Below are 23,105 nucleotides of genomic sequence, written 5' to 3'. Positions count from 1 at the left end.
TATATTCTTCTTACTTCCTTAATGTCATGAATAAAATTTGCAATATTCAATCAAGGCACTTTACCAACATCTAACACACCACCAAACACCCCACACCAAACCAGATTGCCAGCTACTTGCATCACAAGAGTTACCTCCCCTGCCCAACATCTGTCCTTGAATACAAACAATGCTTCCTGCATTATTTCAGCAATGGACTTATCATATGCAGGCAGTACCCTGGTGTCAAGGTAAGTGTGTGTATTGTTTACACTGTAACAATATACCAGCACCACATGAGTCCTGACCCAACAAGCAAGAAGTGGTTGGTACTAGATTCTCTTCTCCCCATACTGATGATACAATGACTCAAAGTCACAACATCTTTACCATCTCATTCCCACAGTAGTCAGTACCAAATCTGACACTGTAATTGGTAGTAGTGCTGTTCTACCTTGGCAGAAACTGCAAGAATGTTTCAGGATCTGTACTAGAAACACCAGGTATGTGCTCCAGGAAGTGTACTAGAAACGTGCTCCAGGAAGTGTACCAGAAACGTGCTCCAGGAAGTGTACCAGAAACACCAGGTATGTGCTTCAAGAAGTGTACCAGAAACACCAGGTATGTGCTTCAAGAAGTGTACCAGAAACACCAGGTATGTGCTTCAAGAAGTGTACCAGAAACACCAGGTATGTGCTTCAAGAAGTGTACCAGAAACACCAGGTATGTGCTTCAAAACACCAGGTGTGTGCCAAGAGAAACACCAGGTATGTGCTTCAAGAAGTGTACCAGAAACACCAGGTATGTGCTTCAAGGAAGTGTACCAGAAACACCAGGTATGTGCTTCAAGAAGTGTACCAGAAACACCAGGTATGTGCTTCAAGAAGTGTACCAGAAACACCAGGTATGTGCTTCAAGAAGTGTACCAGAAACACCAGGTATGTGCTTCAAGAAGTGTACCAGAAACACCAGGTATGTGCTTCAAGAAGTGTACCAGAAACACCAGGTATGTGCTTCAAGAAGTGTACCAGAAACACCAGGTATGTGCTCCAGGTATACCAGAAACACCAGGTATGTGCTTCAAGAAGTGTACCAGAAACACCAGGTATGTGCTTCAGGAAGTGTACCAGAAACACCAGGTATACCAGAAACACCAGGTATGTGCTTCAAGAAGTGTACCAGAAACACCAGGTATGTGCTTCAAGAAGTGTACCAGAAACACCAGGTATGTGCTTCAGGATCTGTACCAGAAACACCAGGAATGTGCTTCAAGAAGTGTACCAGAAACACCAGGAATGTGCTTCAGGATCCATACCAAAAACACCAGGAATGTGCTTCAGGATCTGTACCAGAAACACCTGGAATGTGCTTCAGGATCTATACCAGAAACACCAGGAATGTGCTTCAGGATCTGTACCAGAAACACCAGGAATGTGCTTCAGGATCCATACCAAAAACACCAGGAATGTGCTTCAGGATCTGTACCAGAAACACCAGGAATGTGCTTCAGGAAGTGTACCAGAAACACCAGGAATGTGCTTCAGGAAGTGTACCAGAAACACCAGGTATGTGCTTCAGGAAGTGTACCAGAAACACCAGGAATGTGCTTCAGGAAGTGTACCAGAAACACCAGGTATGTGCTTCAGGAAGTGTACCAGAAACACCAGGAATGTGCTTCAGGAAGTGTACCAGAAACACCAGGAATGTGCTTCAGGATCTGTACCAGAAACACCAGGAATGTGCTTCAGGAAGTGTACCAGAAACACCAGGAATGTGCTTCAGGAAGTGTACCAGAAACACCAGGTATGTGCTTCAGGAAGTGTACCAGAAACACCAGGTATGTGCTTCAAGAAGTGTACCAGAAACACCAGGAATGTGCTTCAGGAAGTGTACCAGAAACACCAGGTATGTGCTTCAGGATCTGTACCAGAAACACCAGGAATGTGCTTCAGGATCTGTACCAGAAACACCAGGAATGTGCTGGAAGTGTACCAGAAACACCAGGAATGTGCTTCAGGAAGTGTACCAGAAACACCAGGTAATGTGCTTCAGGAAGTGTACCAGAAACACCAGGTATGTGCTTCAGGAAGTGTACCAGAAACACCAGGAATGTGTGCTTCAGGAAGTGTACCAGAAACACCAGGTATGTGCTTCAGGAAGTGTACCAGAAACACCAGGAATGTGCTTCAGGAAGTGTACCAGAAACACCAGGTATGTGCTTCAGGAAGTGTACCAGAAACACCAGGTATGTGCTTCAGGAAGTGTACCAGAAACACCAGGAATGTGCTTCAGGAAGTGTACCAGAAACACCAGGTATGTGCTTCAAGAAGTGTACCAGAAACACCAGGAATGTGCTTCAGGAAGTGTACCAGCCTGGGAAATTTAGAAGACTGTAATACAATGACCAACACTTTAACAAGCCCTAGCAAACATACCTGTACACAATGATCATGATTTTGGGAATTTGTTGACAGACAACACACATCACAGCAAAATGCTAGATCTTCCAAGTAGGTTGCCTGTTGCATTTCTAGACATTCTATGCAGGCATTATGGCCACAGGCCTCTCTCATTATAATACCACATTACATGCACAAGGTCAGTGTTCAAGTCCAGGAAACAACTACCAGGCTCTTGAGATGACCCCTCAACAAAACGAATGAACTGAAAAGCCAAACAACACAAACTCCCACCCTGAACACAATAACATGCAACTGTCATGCAAACTGATCAATCACAGGGAACTGTCATGGCCCTGTTAGAACTGAAAAGGAGACAATCTTAAAAAAAAGAAAAGAAATAATTTAACATATACAAAAAAATGTGCTACCAACAAAAAGAATGGTTTGTCTAACTAAAGTGCTTCTTGTAACTGTTGTAACAGTGCAAGGTAGACACGAGAGTAGACAGTAGACACGAGAGTAGACAGTGCAAACTCCTAACACCACAACGATCCACACACCAACAACAACACCAAACTGGAGTGTGCAATACTTACCAAACCCATCAAACCCATCTTCTCCTACGCAGCGGAGGAAACAGTCTCAGCATTAGATATAGTGATACATACTGTGGTCAACTTATTTCACTAAATTGCACAATGTATTTAAAAAGCAAATAATGTAATCTCTAGTGAAAGTAATAATGCATTTGAAGCTGATAAGAAAATGCTACCATCAAAAGTTACATTTCTTCTCATATAAAAAATTCCATCTAACTTTAGAATTATGACTACATAACATTTTTAATTCCTTTAACTCACAAGACAAATCTTGGAAATAACATAATGCAGGCCACATGCATGCATAGGGAAACTCAAAGTCTGGAGGCCAAATAGAAAACATGACACTCCAAATGGGTGGTCACAGCCATAGGTACACCCAGACGTGAACCAACAAGGGAGACAACTGAGTATGACTCAGATCATCAGGGTCAAAACCAGTACTATCATAAGCATGGTCTGGGTTGTTTCTGTTTGTTGTTATTGGCGAAAATCAAGAATATTCTAGTTTTATGACAGAGGTGAGTAACTATAGAAGTTCATAAACCAGACAATGCATACAAAAATTCTTAATCTCATTAGTCACCTCTCACAGTATTTCAATCAATATCTCAAGTTGTAGCATATTTCTGACTGGTGGAATTAGGTTCAAAGTATTGAATTACCACCAAAGTCCCAATAGTGGCCGTATCAAGATAAATATCACTTTGGATCCTTACTACTGTGTGTCAGTACATTATCCATCTTCTTATGCTAATAAACACATCATAAAGCTAAATATAGTTGAAATAGTGCTCATGCATCAATTCAAAACTGGATGTTTATGTGTGACAGCGATCAGCCATGTTCCAACTATCACCCAATTGGACTACTGAAGTCCATCATTCTCTCATGAACCTTCACAGCGATGCAAAACCATTACCAAGGTAAATTGAAGATACCCATATTCTTGGGAAAGTAAATGATTTCAGACTACGAGGCAAGTTGTGAACAGGGCACATGCAAGTGGTTGACTTTGTACTACAAGGGAGACACGCTATCATTCTACTTCTTCATGTTTCCACTTGGATTCAAAATCACTTGAGCTTATCAAAATCTGTGACAAAACAATACAAAAAACAAAATACATAAGTGAAAAGAAGATGAATGAATGAATGAATGAATGAATGAATGTTCAGCCCTAACAGACACAACACCCAAATACGTATTAATTGTTTTGTAGGCTCTCATCACTAAACCATGCACTAAGTATCAACAGTCCAACAACTGTTATCACAACCAGGTTCAACTAAATCCAATCTTTAGAAAAACAACAAGGACATAATTATTAATCTACTGAAAAACAACATTTCTCTGTCCAAAATCAACCCAATGAACAATTCACATTCAAATAAAGATGTTTCTTTTCACGTTTTTCAATTTTGCAACATTATTCACATCTCTCTTCCTCAAAAACAAATGTTTCGAACTCAAAATGGCAGCCATTATTACTGGCACCTGGTTGTAATAAAAAACAAATGAGTAAGAAGATGCTGTTTGTTTAGTGGATCCCTTCACCTACCTAGCTGGTCCAGCGAGATAGTCCTGCCTTAATGGCAGAGGCAAAGAAAGAGAGAAATACATGTCAACTTGCAGTCTCAGTGAAAGTCAAGAGTTATTCCCCCTTGTGGGAGAAAACATGGCAGTGCAAACCTATTTCTACACTACTCCAAAGAAGGTACGGAACACCCAATACTTACATATTACTATAGCTGATCACTTATGGCATGACAATGTAACCATAGCAATGTGAAAGAATCAGGTGGTCCTTGTTTGGAGAATTAAGATAAGTATTTTTTTTCCACCTGACAATCATGCCTCAGTAAAGAAGAAAGAAGGGCAAGTTCAAGATAGACATAGAGACAGACATTTTAAGTCTTGACAACAATGCCACAAAGTAATAAAAAGAATCAATGCTGAAAAGAAAAATACCACATGATTCTCTGGCAATAGTTAAAGAAATTCTGGTGGTAGGCAATCCATACTTGGTACATTTGAAATCAGAAAGACTGTTCTATGACAAGATTAGTTCTTACTGATCTGCCAGTGTGTGAGATTTTTTTTTAGCCCCATGATTATTTATTTAAAAAAACCAAAATATTGCATCTTTTGTTCTTTTAGAAAAACAGTAAATGTTGACAGAATGTTTGCATGAGCCTTGTGTCTCTTCCACCCAGGTTATTTTCTGTTATGATAAAGGACTGAATTTTTCAAGATGCCTGCTACCAGTAGCTATAGTACAGTCACACCCTGATATAACGAGACAGTCAACAGTGATGTGTAGCAGACGGACTACATTGTGTCAATAGCCAACAGGAATCAAGTGTTTGAATCTGGCTCTTCTGAAGCTTCTCGGGTATGAACAAATGTTCCTTCAATACCATAGTCTGTTGGAAGTGTTCCCACCTGCTACTGTAACATTCCTGTTGCATTCAACTTTTCAACTTGTCCTAGACCAACCTGAATTACCTGGTTTACAATGCAGTAAACCCTTGACCTAGTTAAGTTTCACACTCATCTATACAACTTTCCTGGAATCATGTTTAGCAAACCATCCCTCATTTGGGTTTTCCTCATCAAGTATCACTCGACTGATACATACAAACAAATGACCATAGAGAGTTTCGAAGAAACCCTCAATTTCAGACATCATCAAGTCTTGTCTATCTGCAACAACTACCATCAGTACAGCAGCTAACCTGAGAGTTTCGAGGAACCCCTTAATTTCAGACACCATCAAGTTTTATCTATCTGCAACAACTACCATCAGAAGAGCAGCTAACCTGAGAGTTTCGAGGAACCCCTTAATTTCAGACACCATCAAGTCTTTTCTATCTGCAACAACTACCATCAGTCTGTGTGCCTACCTGGGCTCATTGGGGCCTCTCCTTCCTCCAACTTCTCGATCTCCAGGTCCACCTTCCTGGCCATGCGGAACTTCTCCCCCTGCATCTGCTTCATACACTTCTTGATGAACCCAATATAATCTGTCAACAAACATGTACAGTATTATATAGAGTCAGGGTGTGTTATAGTGTTGGGAATTGGTTGAAAACTTACAACTGATGATTGCTTCATTACCAACGAACAATCATCGAAAAAAATTGGTTAGCGTCATTTTTCAGATTGTCCTATCCAGGTTGTTATTGCAGATATGTATAACATGATGCACCTTGCTACTTTAAAGTGATGTTGATATATCATGAACATAAACCTTCTGGGGTCTTCAAGAAATATTCAGTCATGACTTTTCAGTTAGTTTTCTAAGAATTAAACAAGTTTGCAGGCCCTGATAACTTCGAAGATATGTTCCATCGTCAAGTGTTTCAAAGACTAAACAGCAATTCCAAGATCGTTGTGTTCGATTATGATAAAATGTGATCGATTCCTTGGTCGTTTGGTCACTGCTACCAATCTTCGATTATTTCAATTAATCGGAACACCACTAGTGTGTTATACTTCAGTTATATCACTCCATCATTGATATTGTTATAAACTGCTCGCTACTGCCATACAAAGGTTTGAAGACATTCCTTTACATGTCAAGCTGTAATGATCTTTGCAAACTTTACCGACCAATGAAACAACTTATCAAAAGGCAGCACTAGTTTCAACCTGCGACTATCATTTAGGGCTATGTTTTGAAAAACATCAATTAAAATTTTTAAAACTGAACAATTTTGCAAGTCAACATTTCACTGAAGTTTGAGATATACATAATTTGATGGAAACAGTCGTACAGCCTGTTACTGTCATTCAGAAAACCTCCAGTTGCAAGATTAGAAAACATTCTCAATACCATTTCCCCAACCTGTTAAGCAAATCTCTGACTGGTAGGACAAAAATGTTGTTCGAACATGATCTGTGATGGAATATCCCCAGGTCTTTAATGAGCAGTATTGAGAAATAAAATCTGCTTAATGCAGTCCTTGGTGAACCAGATGTAACTTTGTTAAAAACAAAAAAAAGGGACCCTAACAGTTAATGTGACACAGAGACTAACTAGCTGGTAATCTGAGGTCATACAACAGAGGTCACAGCCAACTTCAGTAACTTTTTAACAGAAGCATATGATGTCTAACACAGATAACACCTGCATAGAAAGCTGATAGCACTTCATTTGGAATATTTCTAGAGTATTTACATCCTTTCATTTATTAATACTTATCTAATTACAAGTGAAACTTTCTGCCAGAATTGAGCTGCAATGTACTGCAATGTCACTGTGGAATACATGAATCCATAAGTTTTTCCTGAATGATGAGAAACAGAAACGTCAATCAGTGGATTTTTATTTCCATTGGTCTCAGTTCCAATGTTCTCTGTAATATTGCATTTTACAAGGCCACACATCTAACCTCGGGGGAAGTTCTCTGGTCTGACAAGCTCTTTGAAGAAGTCATAAGCTGTTGTCACTTGATGGTAGTAATCTGTATTTTCCTGGTACCAGAACTTCAGTTTCCTACTTTCCTGAAAGATCAGTAACAATGGTCAGGGTTAATCTGCGACAAAACTGTGAGGCTGTACATATTATATTCTGTGTTTCCCATCTAGCGCCTGCCCTGTATGTTCATTGTGACAGAAAATAATAAACAGTATTCTTCTCTCAATTTTACATGCCCCCCATGAGAGAAAAAGTACTCTTACTCGTGCATAATCCTAAAAATACCAGGTCAGCATAATTTATCTCTATCTAATTTGAAAAGAAAGAAAGAAGAGTTTTGGAAGCCAAGCCACTCGATCTACTTCATGAATAATTAAAGACTATTACCAATAGATCTAAAAATATTTCTGGTAAAAAGTTACAACTAGTGAAAATACATTAATTGTCATTTTTTCTTTTTTTCGCTCATGCACTCTCTTGCTGATTGAGGTTGGAAATGAGAAACACATACGAATGGCAAATTTAGATCTGGTGAGTTGTAAGCCATTTTGGACAGTACATCAGCAAAATCCCAGCATGCCATGTTACTATGGGAAGAAAGTCTTGAGTGTTGCAGGACTGTGTGAGTGAGTATGGATTTACGATACTTTTAGCAATATTCCAGCAATATCATGGCGGGGGACACCAGAAATAAGCTTCATGCACTGTACCCATGTGGGGAATCGAACCTGGATCTTCAGCGTGAAGAGTGGATGCTTTAACCACTAGGCTACCCCCACCGCCCCAAGTGATGCAGGAATCAGGGATTTACCACTAGGTGAGTGAGTGAGTTAGTGAGTATGGATTTACGATACTTTTAGCAATATTCCAGCAATATCATGGCGGGGGACACCAGAAATAAGCTTCACATTGTACCCATGTGGGGAATCGAACCTGGGTCTTTGGCGTTACGAGTGAATGCTTTAACCACTAGGCTACCCCACCGCCCCCCTACCTAGCAGAAACCCATGAACATGTGTGTGAGGCTGACAAACTTAGAAACATTATCAGGGCAAACATGGAATTGAGTTCATGATCACCAGTTTCAGGAAAAAAATATATATTTTCAACCATGGAATAATGGAAGACATCTTGAGGCAATTATCAGAATAACACATCATGCAATGAAATTATGCAATTGCAACAAAAGATAATAATAAAACGTCTAATTAGCAAATGTCAAACAAATCATGATGAATATCCCGATACCATGGTCTGAAATATATAGGCCATGAGGCTATAGCTTACAAGGAAATACTAGTGAATCTGCAAAATCTGGTTATTACACAGTTTCAGTTCACCAGTTTTACACCAATAAAGCTTGTAATGCAATATGCTGTCTGAAACACAGGCTGTAAACCAATGTCTTGTACCGTGGGCCTCGGGACCCGATACAATACAGTATTGCCATATCCTTCCACCACTAAGGTTATACACTTCAAACCAACTTGTTAAATACAGTATGACATGAGCATATAAATTCTTCACGCATAACATTGTGTTTCTTAAGCCTCATAACCAGGGTCCCGTTCCTCAAAGCGATCGTAGCGCTATGACAGTCGTAAGTCTATGTTAAAGTATGGGAGTTACGATCATCTTAGCACTACGATTGCTTTGTGCAACAGAGCCCAGATCCAGTAGTGCAAAATGAAAAGAACTGTTACTAAACGTAAGTCCTTACCACATAATGTTGCCCCGTCTTCTGATCCACCAAGAAGCACATGAACCCTAGCTGTAGCTGCGGCTTTCCGTACATCTCTTCGCCTGGAACACATCACACATATATTCATTATCATCATAACACAGGAATAGAGTAGTCACTAGTCTGCTACTTCCAGACAAGCACAATTTATTGAAATCTAACCATTTTTATTTGGAAGTGCCAGTCCGAACTATGGACTGGTTGTATAACAATGACATAAAACCTTGTAATGATGCATGCCAGCATCAGAACCACTGAATAAAACAAATTATTGTTTGTTATGTTTTAGAGTGAGTGAGTGAGTGAGTGTTTTTATGCCACTTTTATCAATATCAGCAATCTCACGTCAGGGGACGCCACAAATGGTCTTCACACATTGTCTTCGGCATGGTAAGTGAACGCTGTAACCACTAAGCTATCCCACCGCACCTTTGCTGATAAGAAATTCAGCTGACAGTTCGAGTAAACATGGAGAAGACAACAAAGAAGCAGCATGAAGACAGCGATTCGAAGGGTAATGTCACAGCTTCATGGTTATGAAGTGAGTGAGTGAGTGAGTGAATGTTGCATTACGTCCTGTCAGCAACATTGCCTCTAACAATCAAAGTCATGTGAGGAAACCAACCAATGGCTGGTAGTATGAACAAACAATACATCTGGGTTTCATGAACAAAGATTGAGATTTGACACTTACAGTTACAGTTAAAGAGCTATTAAAATGTATTAACTGATCCTAGCATAATACATAGGATGAACTATTCAGCACGCAAAGACATTAAAGGGAGATAACACTGTATCTCTTCATCACAAAACATTCCCTTAACTTGACTACAAGGGACAAACATGAGAGGTGAGCAATCCTTCAATACCATCAGAAAAGCCACATTCCACGATGATTCAAAGTAAATTATCTCCTTGCATCTTGCAAAGCAATCTTTATTATCATTACATGTGTTATTTGTTAAAAATGCAAAGAAATAGCCTCACAACCTAATTTTGATCACTACGAATAGAGAGTCTTTGCTCAATTTCATCTGACAAATCTCTCCTTCAATCTCTTTCATAAAAATAACAATAAAATCAATACTTCTCATTCAATTACATTCCTTCATGAAGTTGGATCAGTATCTCAATTAAATATTGTCAAATCACATATTCTTTACTCAGGTTTTCTAATTTTCTGTCTAGTTTCTTTGTTAAATTACCAATTAAAGACTTCATCTATTAGCAATTCACAGGAAGACTGCGTCCAAAATCAATAATTCATAAACAGTTGTCAAACAAATGTAATCTGAGTGGCAACCTGAAGGTAATTTGCCTGCTATGAAGTGTGCACTGTGTTCACACAGATGACAGATTGTGTGCAAGCGTCCATTATAAAGCAGCTTGATAGGAACATATTAAACTGCCATTGATTTGTCAAACATCACTGCGAACATGATTGCTTTTAACTATTCATGGCAGCAGACATACTATTATCCTCAAAACTGTCAATAATGGTAATGGGATTTAAGCCAGTCTAAAGAATCCTGATGCATTTAAGCATAGGTTGAGTATGTTTTATTTGACCACAAATTTCCATTTCTCTTATTACATACAGAGCATGTGTTTGCTTACAGAGTGAAACGGAAGGAATGCCATCAACTCTTTTTCTCCTCAGTAAGCTAATGCCATAACAATAATTGGTTGCTGTATAATTCACCTACTTAAAGAATCAGAAACAGATTGAACACAAACTGCACTTGACAGTTGGTGAACACGCTAATGCCAAACCAAAAAAGACCAATTTAATGAAAGACAAAATTTTATTGCAAAGAGACAGGCAGAGAGAAAAAGAGGTAAAGAGGGAGGTAGAGTGAGTGTAGGAGTGTTGGTGTGTGTTTTTCCCAACATTGTTATAACTCAATCCTCAAAAGCCTACACAGCTCTACCCACTAGACCACAGATGCAAACTGGTCAAATATTGTTACATATAGCGATCGTCTACAGGCTACCATCATATAGCAATCGTCTACAGGCTACCATCATATAGCGATCGTCTACAGGCTACCATCATATAGCGATCGTCTACAGGCTACCATCATATAGCGATCGTCTACAGGCTACCATCATATAGCGATCGTCTACAGGCTACCATCATATAGCGATCGTCTACAGGCTACCATCATATAGCGATCGACTACAGGCTACCATCACATAGCGATCGTCTACAGGCTACCATCACATAGCGATCGTCTACAGGCTACCATCACATAGCGATCGTCTACAGGCTACCATCATATAGCGATCGTCTACAGGCTACCATCACATAGCGATCGTCTACAGGCTACCATCATATAGCGATCGTCTACAGGCTACCATCATATAGAGATCCTCTACAGGCTACCATCATATAGCAATCGTCAACAGGCTACCATCATACAGCGATCGTCTACAGGCTACCATCATATAGCGATCGTCTACAGGCTACCATCATATAGCGATCGTCTACAGGCTACCATCATATAGCGATCGTCTACCGGCTACCATCATATAGCGATCGTCTACAGGCCACCATCATATAGGGAAATATTGCTGAGTGCCGTGTCACACAACCAACAAACCACACTGGAGCAGCACATGATTGTACAACTAGTCTCAGATCGGCAGGCCAGTGCCAGCTGGTGAAAGAGTAGGGACACAAAGGCCGACAGTTTATTGGTGCTACTCCCCAGACAGTGCCTGAACTCAGCTTCACTCCACATGTGGAAAAAACCTGGCTAAACCCAATCAATAGGTTCTGCACTATCTGTGATCTTCATTAGCAAATTAGCCATCAGCCAACAAGAAGATGAGGAACAGATCTGCCAGTAACTCCACAGAGGCTACGAGGTGGGAGATCCGGGCAAATCTATTACAGGATTACTTTCCTGCAGCACCATTAAATCAATGTGCTTTATGAATGAGACTTTGTGTTGTATTCTGACTGAGAGGTTTTTCTTCATAATACTGTAACTGCTGCTTGGAAAAGAGTTAATGAGATGGTGTTTTATGCTGTAACCAGTGCTTCGATCAATACATCCCTCGATGTCCATGTGTAGCATCTTAAACATTAAACCCTCACATCTGTTTCATTCATAACAATGTATTCGCAAGTAAGAACTTAAAAGGCCAAACTTCAAAGATACATTCTGCAAATTCTAATCAAAGAAATGAAATATCCTTGGCTACCTACTAACTACTTTTTTATCATGAAATATTCTGTTTTTCATTTGTCCCATTCGCTCTGTATGTATCAGAGCTACTTTCCAGGAAAGTAGCAGCACAACAGACAAACACACACACATCCCCTAAGGATAGATAGTAAGTGAGGGAAGTGGGTTTAGTGTTGCTTTAAAGGATATTTTTCTTCACAGTGGTAATGCAGATTACAGGACAGACAACAGCAGGGTATGGTGCTCACAAAACGAGAAACAATCTCGGCAACTTGGTGCCGTAAGAAAGCTTGGGTGTAAATTAATGCAGAATATGATACCTTTCTACATACACATATACATCAGCTTCCTATACATTATTATTATTATTATTATAGGATATTTATATAGCGCACATATCCACGCACTAGTGCATGCTCAAGGCGCTGGTATTTTTCCCCTCGATCATTGGATGTCAATCTCAACTGCACATCGCATTATCAATCTCAACTCCCTGGGGAGTATACAACTCTTGCAGCCACTAGGCGCACTGAGTTATTGTGGCTTTCTCATCCTAACGAGGTACCCATTCACAGCTGGGTGGACTGGGACACATAGTCACAGTACTTTGTCCATGTTCACTGCACGTTGCTGTACCCGCAACTAGGTGTTTGCATGTATTCATGTGGCCACCATCTGGTCAAATACCAACGGATTCGTGGGTTCTTTTAAGTGCACAGGGTTGTGTACTGTACACTAGGGGTTGTGACAACACTGAAAGAGTCTGCACACAAAGTTGACTCCAAGGTTTTTACACCCGGTCACAGGTGGGCTCGATCCCGACACCTCAACCTCGCTAGATCAGTAACCTGGCGCCTTAGCCAGCTCGCCCACCGCGCCCATCTATACAATCTCATTACCCTAAAAGTTCTCTGGGTATGCTCCACCAGCTGTATTCAGGCTCTTGTTGACATGTATTTCACACCGAGAATCACGAAGCATGTCTCTTGGCATCCATACATGAACACAAGTCGCAAATTTCTACCATTTGAGGCTTGCAGTAATATAGAAATATTTGTAAAAAACTTTTACTTTGCAAACAGTAATAATCAACGTCTGTTAGGTAAGAAGCTAACTAGTTTCGGTGGCAGGAAGATGAGTGATGTAATTTGATTGTAATGTCAAGGTACAGATGATGTCACAATGCTATCTATTGTCAGTTGTATTTCTTGTGAAAGTGTGTTTTGGACAATGAATATGCTTTTCAATGGTAATGAATCTCCTGCACAGCCAAGTGTGCGGGGCCCTGGTATGGACGGGAGATGATGATAGCCGATAGCGTGAGACAATCAGGTCGATCAATACAATCAGGTATACACCAAACTCGCATGGAAATCCTGTCCAGCTTGATCACATCAACTATTGACCCAAGTGACTACAGGCCGACCACCTCACCATCCTCCATTACAACAGAATGGGCTGTTTGTCAGGAACATACACCACTGGCAAATATAAAAAACTTTAATGAATGTTTTTGCATTAATGAGATATGTGCCAATATTACCACAAGTCCATGATATGAGTATAATTTCCATGGTCAGAAGAGGAGAAAGGGAAATCTATAGAAGGCGTTGTAGAACCGTTGCCTGTTACTGTCTTATAGTCAAAGCAAACAGACACATAGAAATATACCAGGACTCCTTTAATAACAGAAATCATGCACACGATGTCATCAGAGCCATTCAGTGGTGAAGTGAATGACCAAGATAACTTATCCTGTCAGATCAATCAGTACGTCATAACGGCAAGGCTTTGTGCACTCATACTCAACTGCCGCAGATTGGAATCCGTCTCATCGACATGTGTGAGAACAGAACCACTGGTGTATGTCGGCCTTCTTTATCACATTGGTCACAGCAATGAGTAGGTCTTTCAAACTGACTTCCCTCACAACTTTAACTGGTCACCATCGGGGAAACCTTTTCTGCTTTGACTCCAAACAGTGAGTGAGTTTGATTTTATGCCACTTTAAGCAATATTCCAGCAATATCACTGCGGGGGACAGCAGAAATAGGCTTCACACATTGTACCCATGTGGGGAAGTGAACCCGGGCCTTTGGCGTGACTCCAAACAGCATTACAACCTTTCAAATTAAGTTGTTGAACTTTTTCAACCTAATTGCTAATTTTCCAATGGTGTTGTTTCAGACAAGTTTGGTGTATAAAACAACATTAATCATTATTGTAGCTACAAGATGGAGGCTGGTAATGATCATGCCTGGACCAGACAACTAGAGGTTGACATTGTGACAACTCATTAATATTCTAGCTACATGATGGTAGTTAAATGGGTAAATGGTTGTGTGTGAACACAACCGGTGGTCGATATTGTGAGCACTCATCACTAAACTAGCTACATGATTGTAGTTAAATGGGTAAGTGGTTGTGTGTGAACACAACCGGTGGTCGATATTGTGAGCACTCATCACTAAACTAGCTACATGATGGTAGTTAAATGGGTAAATGGTTGTGTGTGAACAACACAACCGGTGGTCGATATTGTGAGCACTCATCACTAAACTAGCTACAAGATGGTAGTTAAATGGGTAAATGGTTGTGTGTGAACAACACAACCGGTGGTTGATATTGTGAGCACTCATCACTAAACTAGCTACATGATGGTAGTTAAATGGGTAAATGGTTGTGTGTGAACAACACAACTGGTGGTCGATATTGTGAGTACTCATCACTAAACTAGCTACATGATGGTGGCTGGTAAATGATCACGTGTGGACAAGGCGGCCAGCGGCTGACATTGTAAACAACCACACACACCACTGAGGCACAATGATGAACACTAAAACACGTCTCTGAGTGGAACCTCCTGATCCTTTAAAGTCATACGATATGACTGGAGACAACTTGTCCATTGGAATCTTTGAGATCTTTGACAGACAGGACTCCATGTGTGTGACCTTACCTGCACCATCCTGTTTCTTGTTGATGACGATTCCTTTGTGTTGACCTCCGGCCACATGGGCAACTTGTGGCGACGATGGATCGTCGACCTTTTTATTCCTCTCCATTTTGATATAAGTGGCCTTGCCCTTCTTTGAAGGTGTCATCACGATCTCTGGAATAAGAATGGTAAACATAACCATACTGTTAACTCTGTTTATAACGACAACACTTATCACAAAATGTCTTGTAGGTCAAGGTCACTACTGCATATTTTAGTCAAGGTGCATATAACAAAGTGCAGTTATAATGAACTAAAATTAGTTTGAGTTGTTATAACTGCAGGTGTTGTTATAACTGCAGGTGTTGTTATAACTGCAGGTGTATGTATATTGATTTCCTATGGTTAACTATGACATTTGAGCTATCTTTTACTACAGACAATCTACAAGCAACTTTGGCAAATAATAAATTCATATCTGTCTAAGTTACTACCAGCGGCAAACTGTCAATGAGTGTTGCTTTATGGCACTATTTCAGCTATATCACATCAGTCTATATATACTACCCATCAAAAGTTTAGACTCACTAGTGTAAAGGTAGCCACTTACTTCCGTCAACTGTTCTAAACTAGATTCTTGCAAAATATATTATACTGTTTAAAGGTACTGTTTACACATGAACTGATGTATTGTAAAACAAATTTGTAATGCTGAAAAGATTATTGTCATAAGTTCAATAAATTATAAAACAGTAAAACTTTAACCAAAACGCAGCTGTTCCCATGCACAATAACTGCACATGCTTTTCATCAATTTGATGCATGATCCTCGTGCAATTTATCTGCATAAGGTTTGCAGTTAGTTCCCCCAAGTTAGTGGAGAAATTCATCTTCGATGTAACCATATTTATTACCTACGAGGGGGAAAATATCGGGGTTCATATTTTTCATACGATGCCCTTGGGCAAAATATCTTTGTCATGGTGACGTCACGTTTCTTCTCTATGACGTTGCGTTCTACATGCGGCGACAGCGGGTAGCCAGCCTATGTTTGAAAGTAGACTTGGGTTTATTTTCCGCAATTTGATGACTTCGGTAATAAACAGAATATTATATTCGTGCCCATATCACACTATGTTTACGACACTTGTGTCAAAATATCAGTATATGCCTCACTCTCACTCAGGAAATACCAACATATAGGCACTTGTGTCGTAAACATAGTATGACAAGGGCACATATAGTGAGTGCTTGAAGTGAGTCTTAACTTTTGATGGGTTGTATATAACCAGCCAGGTAAACATGAGACTGACAGCAGCAGCAGCAGCACCGACCATCAACATGGACAAGCAGGATACAGAATCCCCACTGCTTCTTACATCAAGCATGAGTGAGTAAGTATGGTTTTATGCCGCACTATTCCAGCAATATCTTGGCAGGGACATTTGAAATGGGCTTCCCACGTCATACTCGTGGAGAATCAACCCCGGGTCTTCGGTGTTACAAGTGAAAGTTTTAACCACTAGGCTACCCCACTGCCCCACATCATGCATGAATACTGAGAACTAGTCTGTCTCACAGTCCCTGAACCGAATTAATTTCCCTACTGCCAAGCCCTCTCTGCAGTGCTAAAGCCCTAAATAAAGCAAGTCTAGATTTCCTCAGGTTCTGAATCTCTGGTCTCCCTAGGGCTCCTTTTCAATATAAATGGGCTTGTTTGTTACTATCAAAATTATATATATTCAGAGACTAAGCCTTAGTCTAACTGAGAACCTATTCCAACTGATTCTAACAGGTGCCAGGCAAATAGCAACAATGATGGATGTTGCCCAATAGCAAAATCTCTGCATGCCTAAAACCAGCTAACTTCATGATGAATCAGCTATCTAAATTCAAACAATCACATCCCGCTTAAAGGTTCAACCTATTCCATCAACCTTACAAACACAACATCTGTCCAACTACCAAAAATCCCAAATCTAGAACGACAATCTTTCTAATCAGCAATGCTGGACCAATATAGCCTAGCCAATCAGATGAGTAGCACAGATATGAAAATGCATGGCTTCTGACGGGATGTAGGGTATGTCATAACTTCAGAATGGCTTTCATTGTGCCAATAAAGGAACTGTTTTGGTAGGGTTCACCAGGGCACTATGTTCGTGCTGATTTTGCGTCTGCAGGATCATCGGTATTGATCAGAATGTGGAAATGAAGATATCAGAGATGAGGTGGAAGCAGGCCAACATCTAGATGATGTTTGCTCATCGTGAGATAACAAGGTAACGTTGCAAGGACCTGAAGCCCAATCTATATATAGATCTGCAGTTCCACTCACCACACTACATGGACAACATACTGACTCCAGAGTTAGAACAGCCCTTCTGTCCTATAGTCACGGAAGGATTTCATACAGCATTTCACAAATGTCCTTGTATGATAGGGTGAATCATGAGTTCAAAAGCGTATTCTGGAGCTTTTCAGCAAACATTGTTTTGGAGCCATTTTGATAATATTTACATACTACAGCCGTCAGAAGAAAGTTAAGGACCTCACAATTTTTTCATATTACTGGAGTGAATCATTCATGTTATTATTGCATCTTGTTGAATGATGCACTTAGCAATATTGATGGCATCCTGTCAAGAATCAAGTTTGGACCAGACAAACCAATGATTGATATTATGGCAATGTCACACACTGTCAGAGTATGCAATGAACCAAGCTGTCATGTTGCCTGATCCATTAAGCTGCTTCTTCCTACCAGAATAAATGGCCCTATTCTAACCCAGAACCCTAACAGGGAAAACTGAAGTAATGACTTTAAAAAACTACAAAACATTGAAAATGTTCTCAAATTTAAACATTTGTTACGAAAAGATCTAACATTATTATGCTTACAATATCATTCGTTCAACATTCTGAAAAACGCACATTTTTCTCAGAGTACCTATTGTACTGCATGATAAATCAATTGATGTATAGAAATTCTACCCTTACAACAGGCAAGTATAGCAAAGGGTACAGTATACAGGTCTTTTATAGGGACAACTTGTTCTGATTATTTCTAAAATACAGGAAATATGACAAAATCATTTTCCAAGAGACATGTCCTCATCTAACTAACTGCTGGATATTTCAATTTGTCAATATGTATCCATTAGATTATTGATATTACAATGTGGAGGTTCATACAGTATGTGAAATCATCCTGAACATTTATTGTGCTTGTTGGATGTGCGACCATGTGTGTCAATAGTCTTGTACCCAAAGGACCCCTCATTATAAAGCAATTTACTGTCCAGCATTCTACCAACATGCTTGGGGATGTGAAAAGTGAAAGTGATCCACTTCTCAAGGCTGTGTTCTAATTCTGTATTTTAGCTTTTGTACTGAAATGTAGCAATCACTCTTAACCCTAACAAAGGCAATTCCTTATTATAACAACAGGGCATAATCTTTTCTAAGAGTGCTATTTCAAGGTGACGCATAAAAGTCTTTCATTTCACCAAATATGTACAAACTGTGAATTTAAATTTGTGCAAGCAAGTGAATCAATAAGAGTTTGAAACCTGGTGAAAGTATTTCCCTCTCTATAACACAAATAACCAATCCCTTATCACACAAATGTTCCTGAGAGAGATTTTGTTTCATTTTTCAAGACATGTGCAAATTGTTACACCAAACATGCCATAGCATGCAATCAGTACAGTAGACAGTGGGGGAGACTTGCGCTATAATGAGGTAACAAGGTGTAAGGCTGAAACAGGATGTGACATTTGTAGCCAGGAGACATTTACTAGCTGTAAAGATAGAGACACGGGTCATTGACTTCACGTCTGGATCAAGGAGACAAGAAAACAGCTTTTCCTCAACACTTCTCTGTAATACATTAAAGTCTGTTCAATCCACTTGACTTGATTCATGTGCCAGCTAGCGTCAACTAGCTTGTTAACCGTAAAAACGATAAACGATTAACACTGGGCTCCAATTCATATTCATTACATGTTAACCATCTTAACATAATTCAATGAAATAAAATTTCATAATGACAAAATAATGAATGTCTGTTTTTCTGTTATGTGCCCATTCTGCAGTTGGCATCATACATCCTGTTCTACCTGTGTACCATTAGCATCTAAATGTTCCTATTAACAGTACCTGAACCACATGAATCTACATTCATTACCCAGGGTTTTACCTTGACTTGCAAACATGGGGGTCCCAGGAACCCCTAATTATTAGTTTTAAGGGTCCTTGCTGGCAATACAAGGGTCCTGTGAAGTAATAGTTTAGAGAACTGTATGTTTTGATAATTTCTTTAGAGCCAGGAATGAATCATTGATCATGTGGACTGATGGGTGGAATGATGCAAGTAACTGCTCTGAAAGAAACACCCAAACACTTAGCTAAGTCATATATATGTTGTGGGTACAATGAATAATATTGTGCATCCCTTTGGACGTAGTGATTTTTTTTTCTGCGTCCATTCTCTACATTTGTGTGTACTGGATGTAAATTTGCGTGTCGCGTAAACCCCTGATTGCCCATCATGCATCTGTTAAGATGGCCACTAAACTGCATCCAGAACCATAGTAAGACTTACGTAAAGACATAAATAAGGCTTAAGGGGTCAGTGTTGGCACAGGTACTACAAACAATGTACCCAAGATATGTTTCTGTATACAGAACCAAAAATGAAGCCAGTTCACGTTAAAGTATCTTTCACCTGATTACGAGTGATACTGTGCATTGTGAATTTTTCATCACTGTGTGTATCGCATTTCTTATATAACACAATGGAATGCATCTCATACAACAGTATGACAGTTCCTATCAAGAGCACTGTGTTGGATGGACTCATCGTAGAGTATATTTCTGTATTCTGATTTTGGCCAGGGTACGTACCTGGGGTATTCATCTGTGGTACCTGTGCCTAATAGACGGTAAAACCCCTTCAGCGTAAATAAGCATGTACTATAGAACAATTCTAAGATAATATGTCGGTACATTAAAGGTCAACATCTGAAGTTAAAATAATCTCCACTAAAGTACACTGTGAAAACTTCTTCAAGGGGATTATAAGAGTACACTATGGTATTGAAAGAGTATGACCTTTAGATATTATTGATTTGACAGCTATAAATATCTCATTCACTGCACAGAAAAAATATCATGTGTAAGGTAAGTATGGGAGCACAGTTAGAACAGGTTCCCAGCAACCTACGCATGTAAGAGGCAGCTACATGGACTGGGTGGTCAGGCAGAATGACATGATGGATAGAATGTCATGTCTTCTTATCCCAGTTGTATAACTAGATGCTGGTGATGTCAATCACTGGATCGTCTGGTCACGATTTAGTTATTTACAGGCTGTGATCATATGGCTTGAACATAGGTTACTGGGGGTTAGCAACAAACAGAACAACCTGCACCAATCTGCTATTTACCATGTCGCCTTCTCTCACTATATTCCTGGCTGTACATGGTGATCTGGTAGTCATGGTTACTGTCAGAATACAGGTACATCTGGTAGTCATAGCTACTGTCAGAATACAGGTACATCTGTACGTCATGGTTACTGTTAGAATATGGGTATATCTGGTAGTCATAGTAACATATTGCTAATGTTTTGATATCTTTTGAGAAACAATAGTATTTTGAAACATTTTCATATAAATTCTTATCAATAATCGCAATAACTATGTTCCTGTTTAACTTAACATTAATACAAAACAAAAAACACATCATATAAATTGTATTACAGTGGAAGCTGTGTAAATTGGCAGCTGCCAAATCTGGCAAGTTGTCCACACTGGCATAAAATCTCAGTCCCATCTGTGGCTATTACATTTATCATCATTTAAAAGCTCTGCAATCCGGAAGCTGGTAATTCCAGATCTCGGCATGAAATGAGCCGCCCGAATATGTGTCACCAGTGACATGGCCATCCCTACAGAAAACTCCTACACGCAAGAGTGGGAGGATCAGCTGTTGACAGCAACACCCAAGGAAGAAGACAAAATGCAGTCTTCCTCCGATGAAGAGACAGAGGTTCCAGTTAAGCAGTCCTCCATGACCAAAATGTCTGATTTTTTTTCAAATGTGTTGAAAAATGTGTGAATAAAAGTGAATATGAGCTGAAATCTTTGTCTTATTTCTATTGTCAATGGGTGCAGTAATTGAGAGAAGCATGTGTTACAACACTACAATGTTCAGTTCTAGTCGTACGTAACCATGCCAGCTCTAGGCTTGCTGTCCAAACCGGATAATTTCTTCAGTCCCGATGGGTGCCAGTTTAGACAGCTTCCACTGTATAATGTCATTCATGATAATAAATACCCTGGAATGATTTACAAGGCGATATCCCCATCTCCATTCCTCCTACCACTAACAACACACCTCATTTCTATTACACATGGATGTACGCTGATTGCACAGCTGTTATTTCTGATTTGACTTTGAAATATGGTTCACCATGAAACCATCCATGTGAATAGGTCCAGGCTAATTATCATGACAGAAAGGCGACATGTTTGTTAGTTATTTAACAACCCACTCAACAATTTTCCAACTATATGATGGTGGTCTGTAAGTAATCAGGACCAGAACCTGGTGTTTGACATCTTGAACATTGATCTAGGCAACTGGGATATGATCACATGTATCAACCAAGTCAGCAAGTCGGACCACCCAATCTAGTCTGTCTCACAGTCCCTGAACCCGTGAAGGTCTGGGTTAGAATGAACCTTCAGTAACCCATGCTTGTCGTAAGAGGCGACTCACGGGATCGGGTGGTCAGGCTTGCTGACTTGGTTGACACATGTCATTGGTTCCCAGTTGCCCAGATCGATGCTCATGCTGTTGATCACTGGATTGTCTGGTCCAGACTCGAATATTTACAGACCGCCACCATATAGCTGGAATATTGCTGAGTCCGGCGTAAAACTTAACTCACTCACAGTCCCTGAACCATATTATTTTCCCAATAACCTAGCCCTCCCTGCAATGCTAAAGCCCTAAATGAAGCAAGTCTAGATTTCCCCTGATTCAGATTCTCTGGTCTCCCTGGGGCTCCGTTTCAATTTAAATGGGTTAATTTGTTACAATCAAAATTATATATGTTCAGAGACTAAGCATTAGTCTACATCCGATCCAGCTAGTTGTTTCTTGAGCTGAAGACTAATTCTAACCCTGATCTTCATGTGTCAAAAGGCGATATAGTACACTATGTACTCAAGAATGTATACAACCCCAATTTGAAACTGACTTTTAACTCCCCTCCAGTCGCCACCAAAGCAGATGCATGCAGCCAGGACAGGGCTGTAAATAGGGGTGTCACGATACACCAATCTCACGATACGATACGTATCACGATTTTAAGGTCACGATACGATACGTATCGCGATACATAATTTTCGCGCCTTTTCATAGCATTACCTTAGCGGCAACGTACGCGCTCGCTGATTGGTCCATAAAAATAGTCTAGCCAATCACAAAAGCTGTTAGTTTCCAACCTATTTTTAAAGGATAGCTAGCTACATCTTTTTATCGGAGCGGTCTCGTATAATTTTACTATCAAGACTTTGAAGGAGATGGATATAGCATAAAAATTTGAATCGATAAAGTTTTAAAATAGGAATCGATACACGCAAGCATGTATCACGTATCGTATCGTCAGTAAAAATGTATCGAAAGGTCTCGTATAATTTTACTATCAAGACTTTGAAGGAGATGGATATAGCATAAAAATTTGAATCGATAAAGTTTTAAAATAGGAATCGATACACGCAAGCATGTATCGCGTATCGTATCGTCAGTAAAAATGT

At 39.8% G+C, this 23,105-nt stretch overlaps 1 protein-coding gene across 4 annotated transcripts in view; it reads right to left on the bottom strand.

The window, feature by feature from the left end:
- The window catches only part of LOC124262694, a 44,591-nt gene that overhangs the window by 9,562 nt on the left and 11,924 nt on the right, over positions 1-23,105 (bottom strand). For 2 of the 4 annotated variants that reach the window (XM_046697218.1, XM_046697214.1), the window contains exons 3-8: positions 15,298-15,450; positions 9,124-9,206; positions 7,378-7,489; positions 5,887-6,006; positions 4,542-4,568; positions 2,978-3,001 (exon numbers count right to left, since the gene is read on the bottom strand). In XM_046697218.1, coding sequence (XP_046553174.1) covers positions 2,978-3,001; positions 4,542-4,568; positions 5,887-6,006; positions 7,378-7,489; positions 9,124-9,206; positions 15,298-15,450 — 519 coding nt within the window. The remainder of the gene's footprint in view (positions 1-2,977; positions 3,002-4,541; positions 4,569-5,886; positions 6,007-7,377; positions 7,490-9,123; positions 9,207-15,297; positions 15,451-23,105) is intronic. The other 2 variants (XM_046697215.1, XM_046697216.1) reach the window with 2 other exon arrangements.

Source organism: Haliotis rubra, unplaced genomic scaffold, assembly GCF_003918875.1.
Source record: "Haliotis rubra isolate DU_JTF1 unplaced genomic scaffold, ASM391887v1 Scf85, whole genome shotgun sequence".
NCBI lineage: Eukaryota > Metazoa > Mollusca > Gastropoda > Lepetellida > Haliotidae > Haliotis > Haliotis rubra.
The sequence above is the reverse complement of the archived record's forward strand: the minus strand, read 5'-3'. Positions and strand labels throughout refer to the sequence as shown.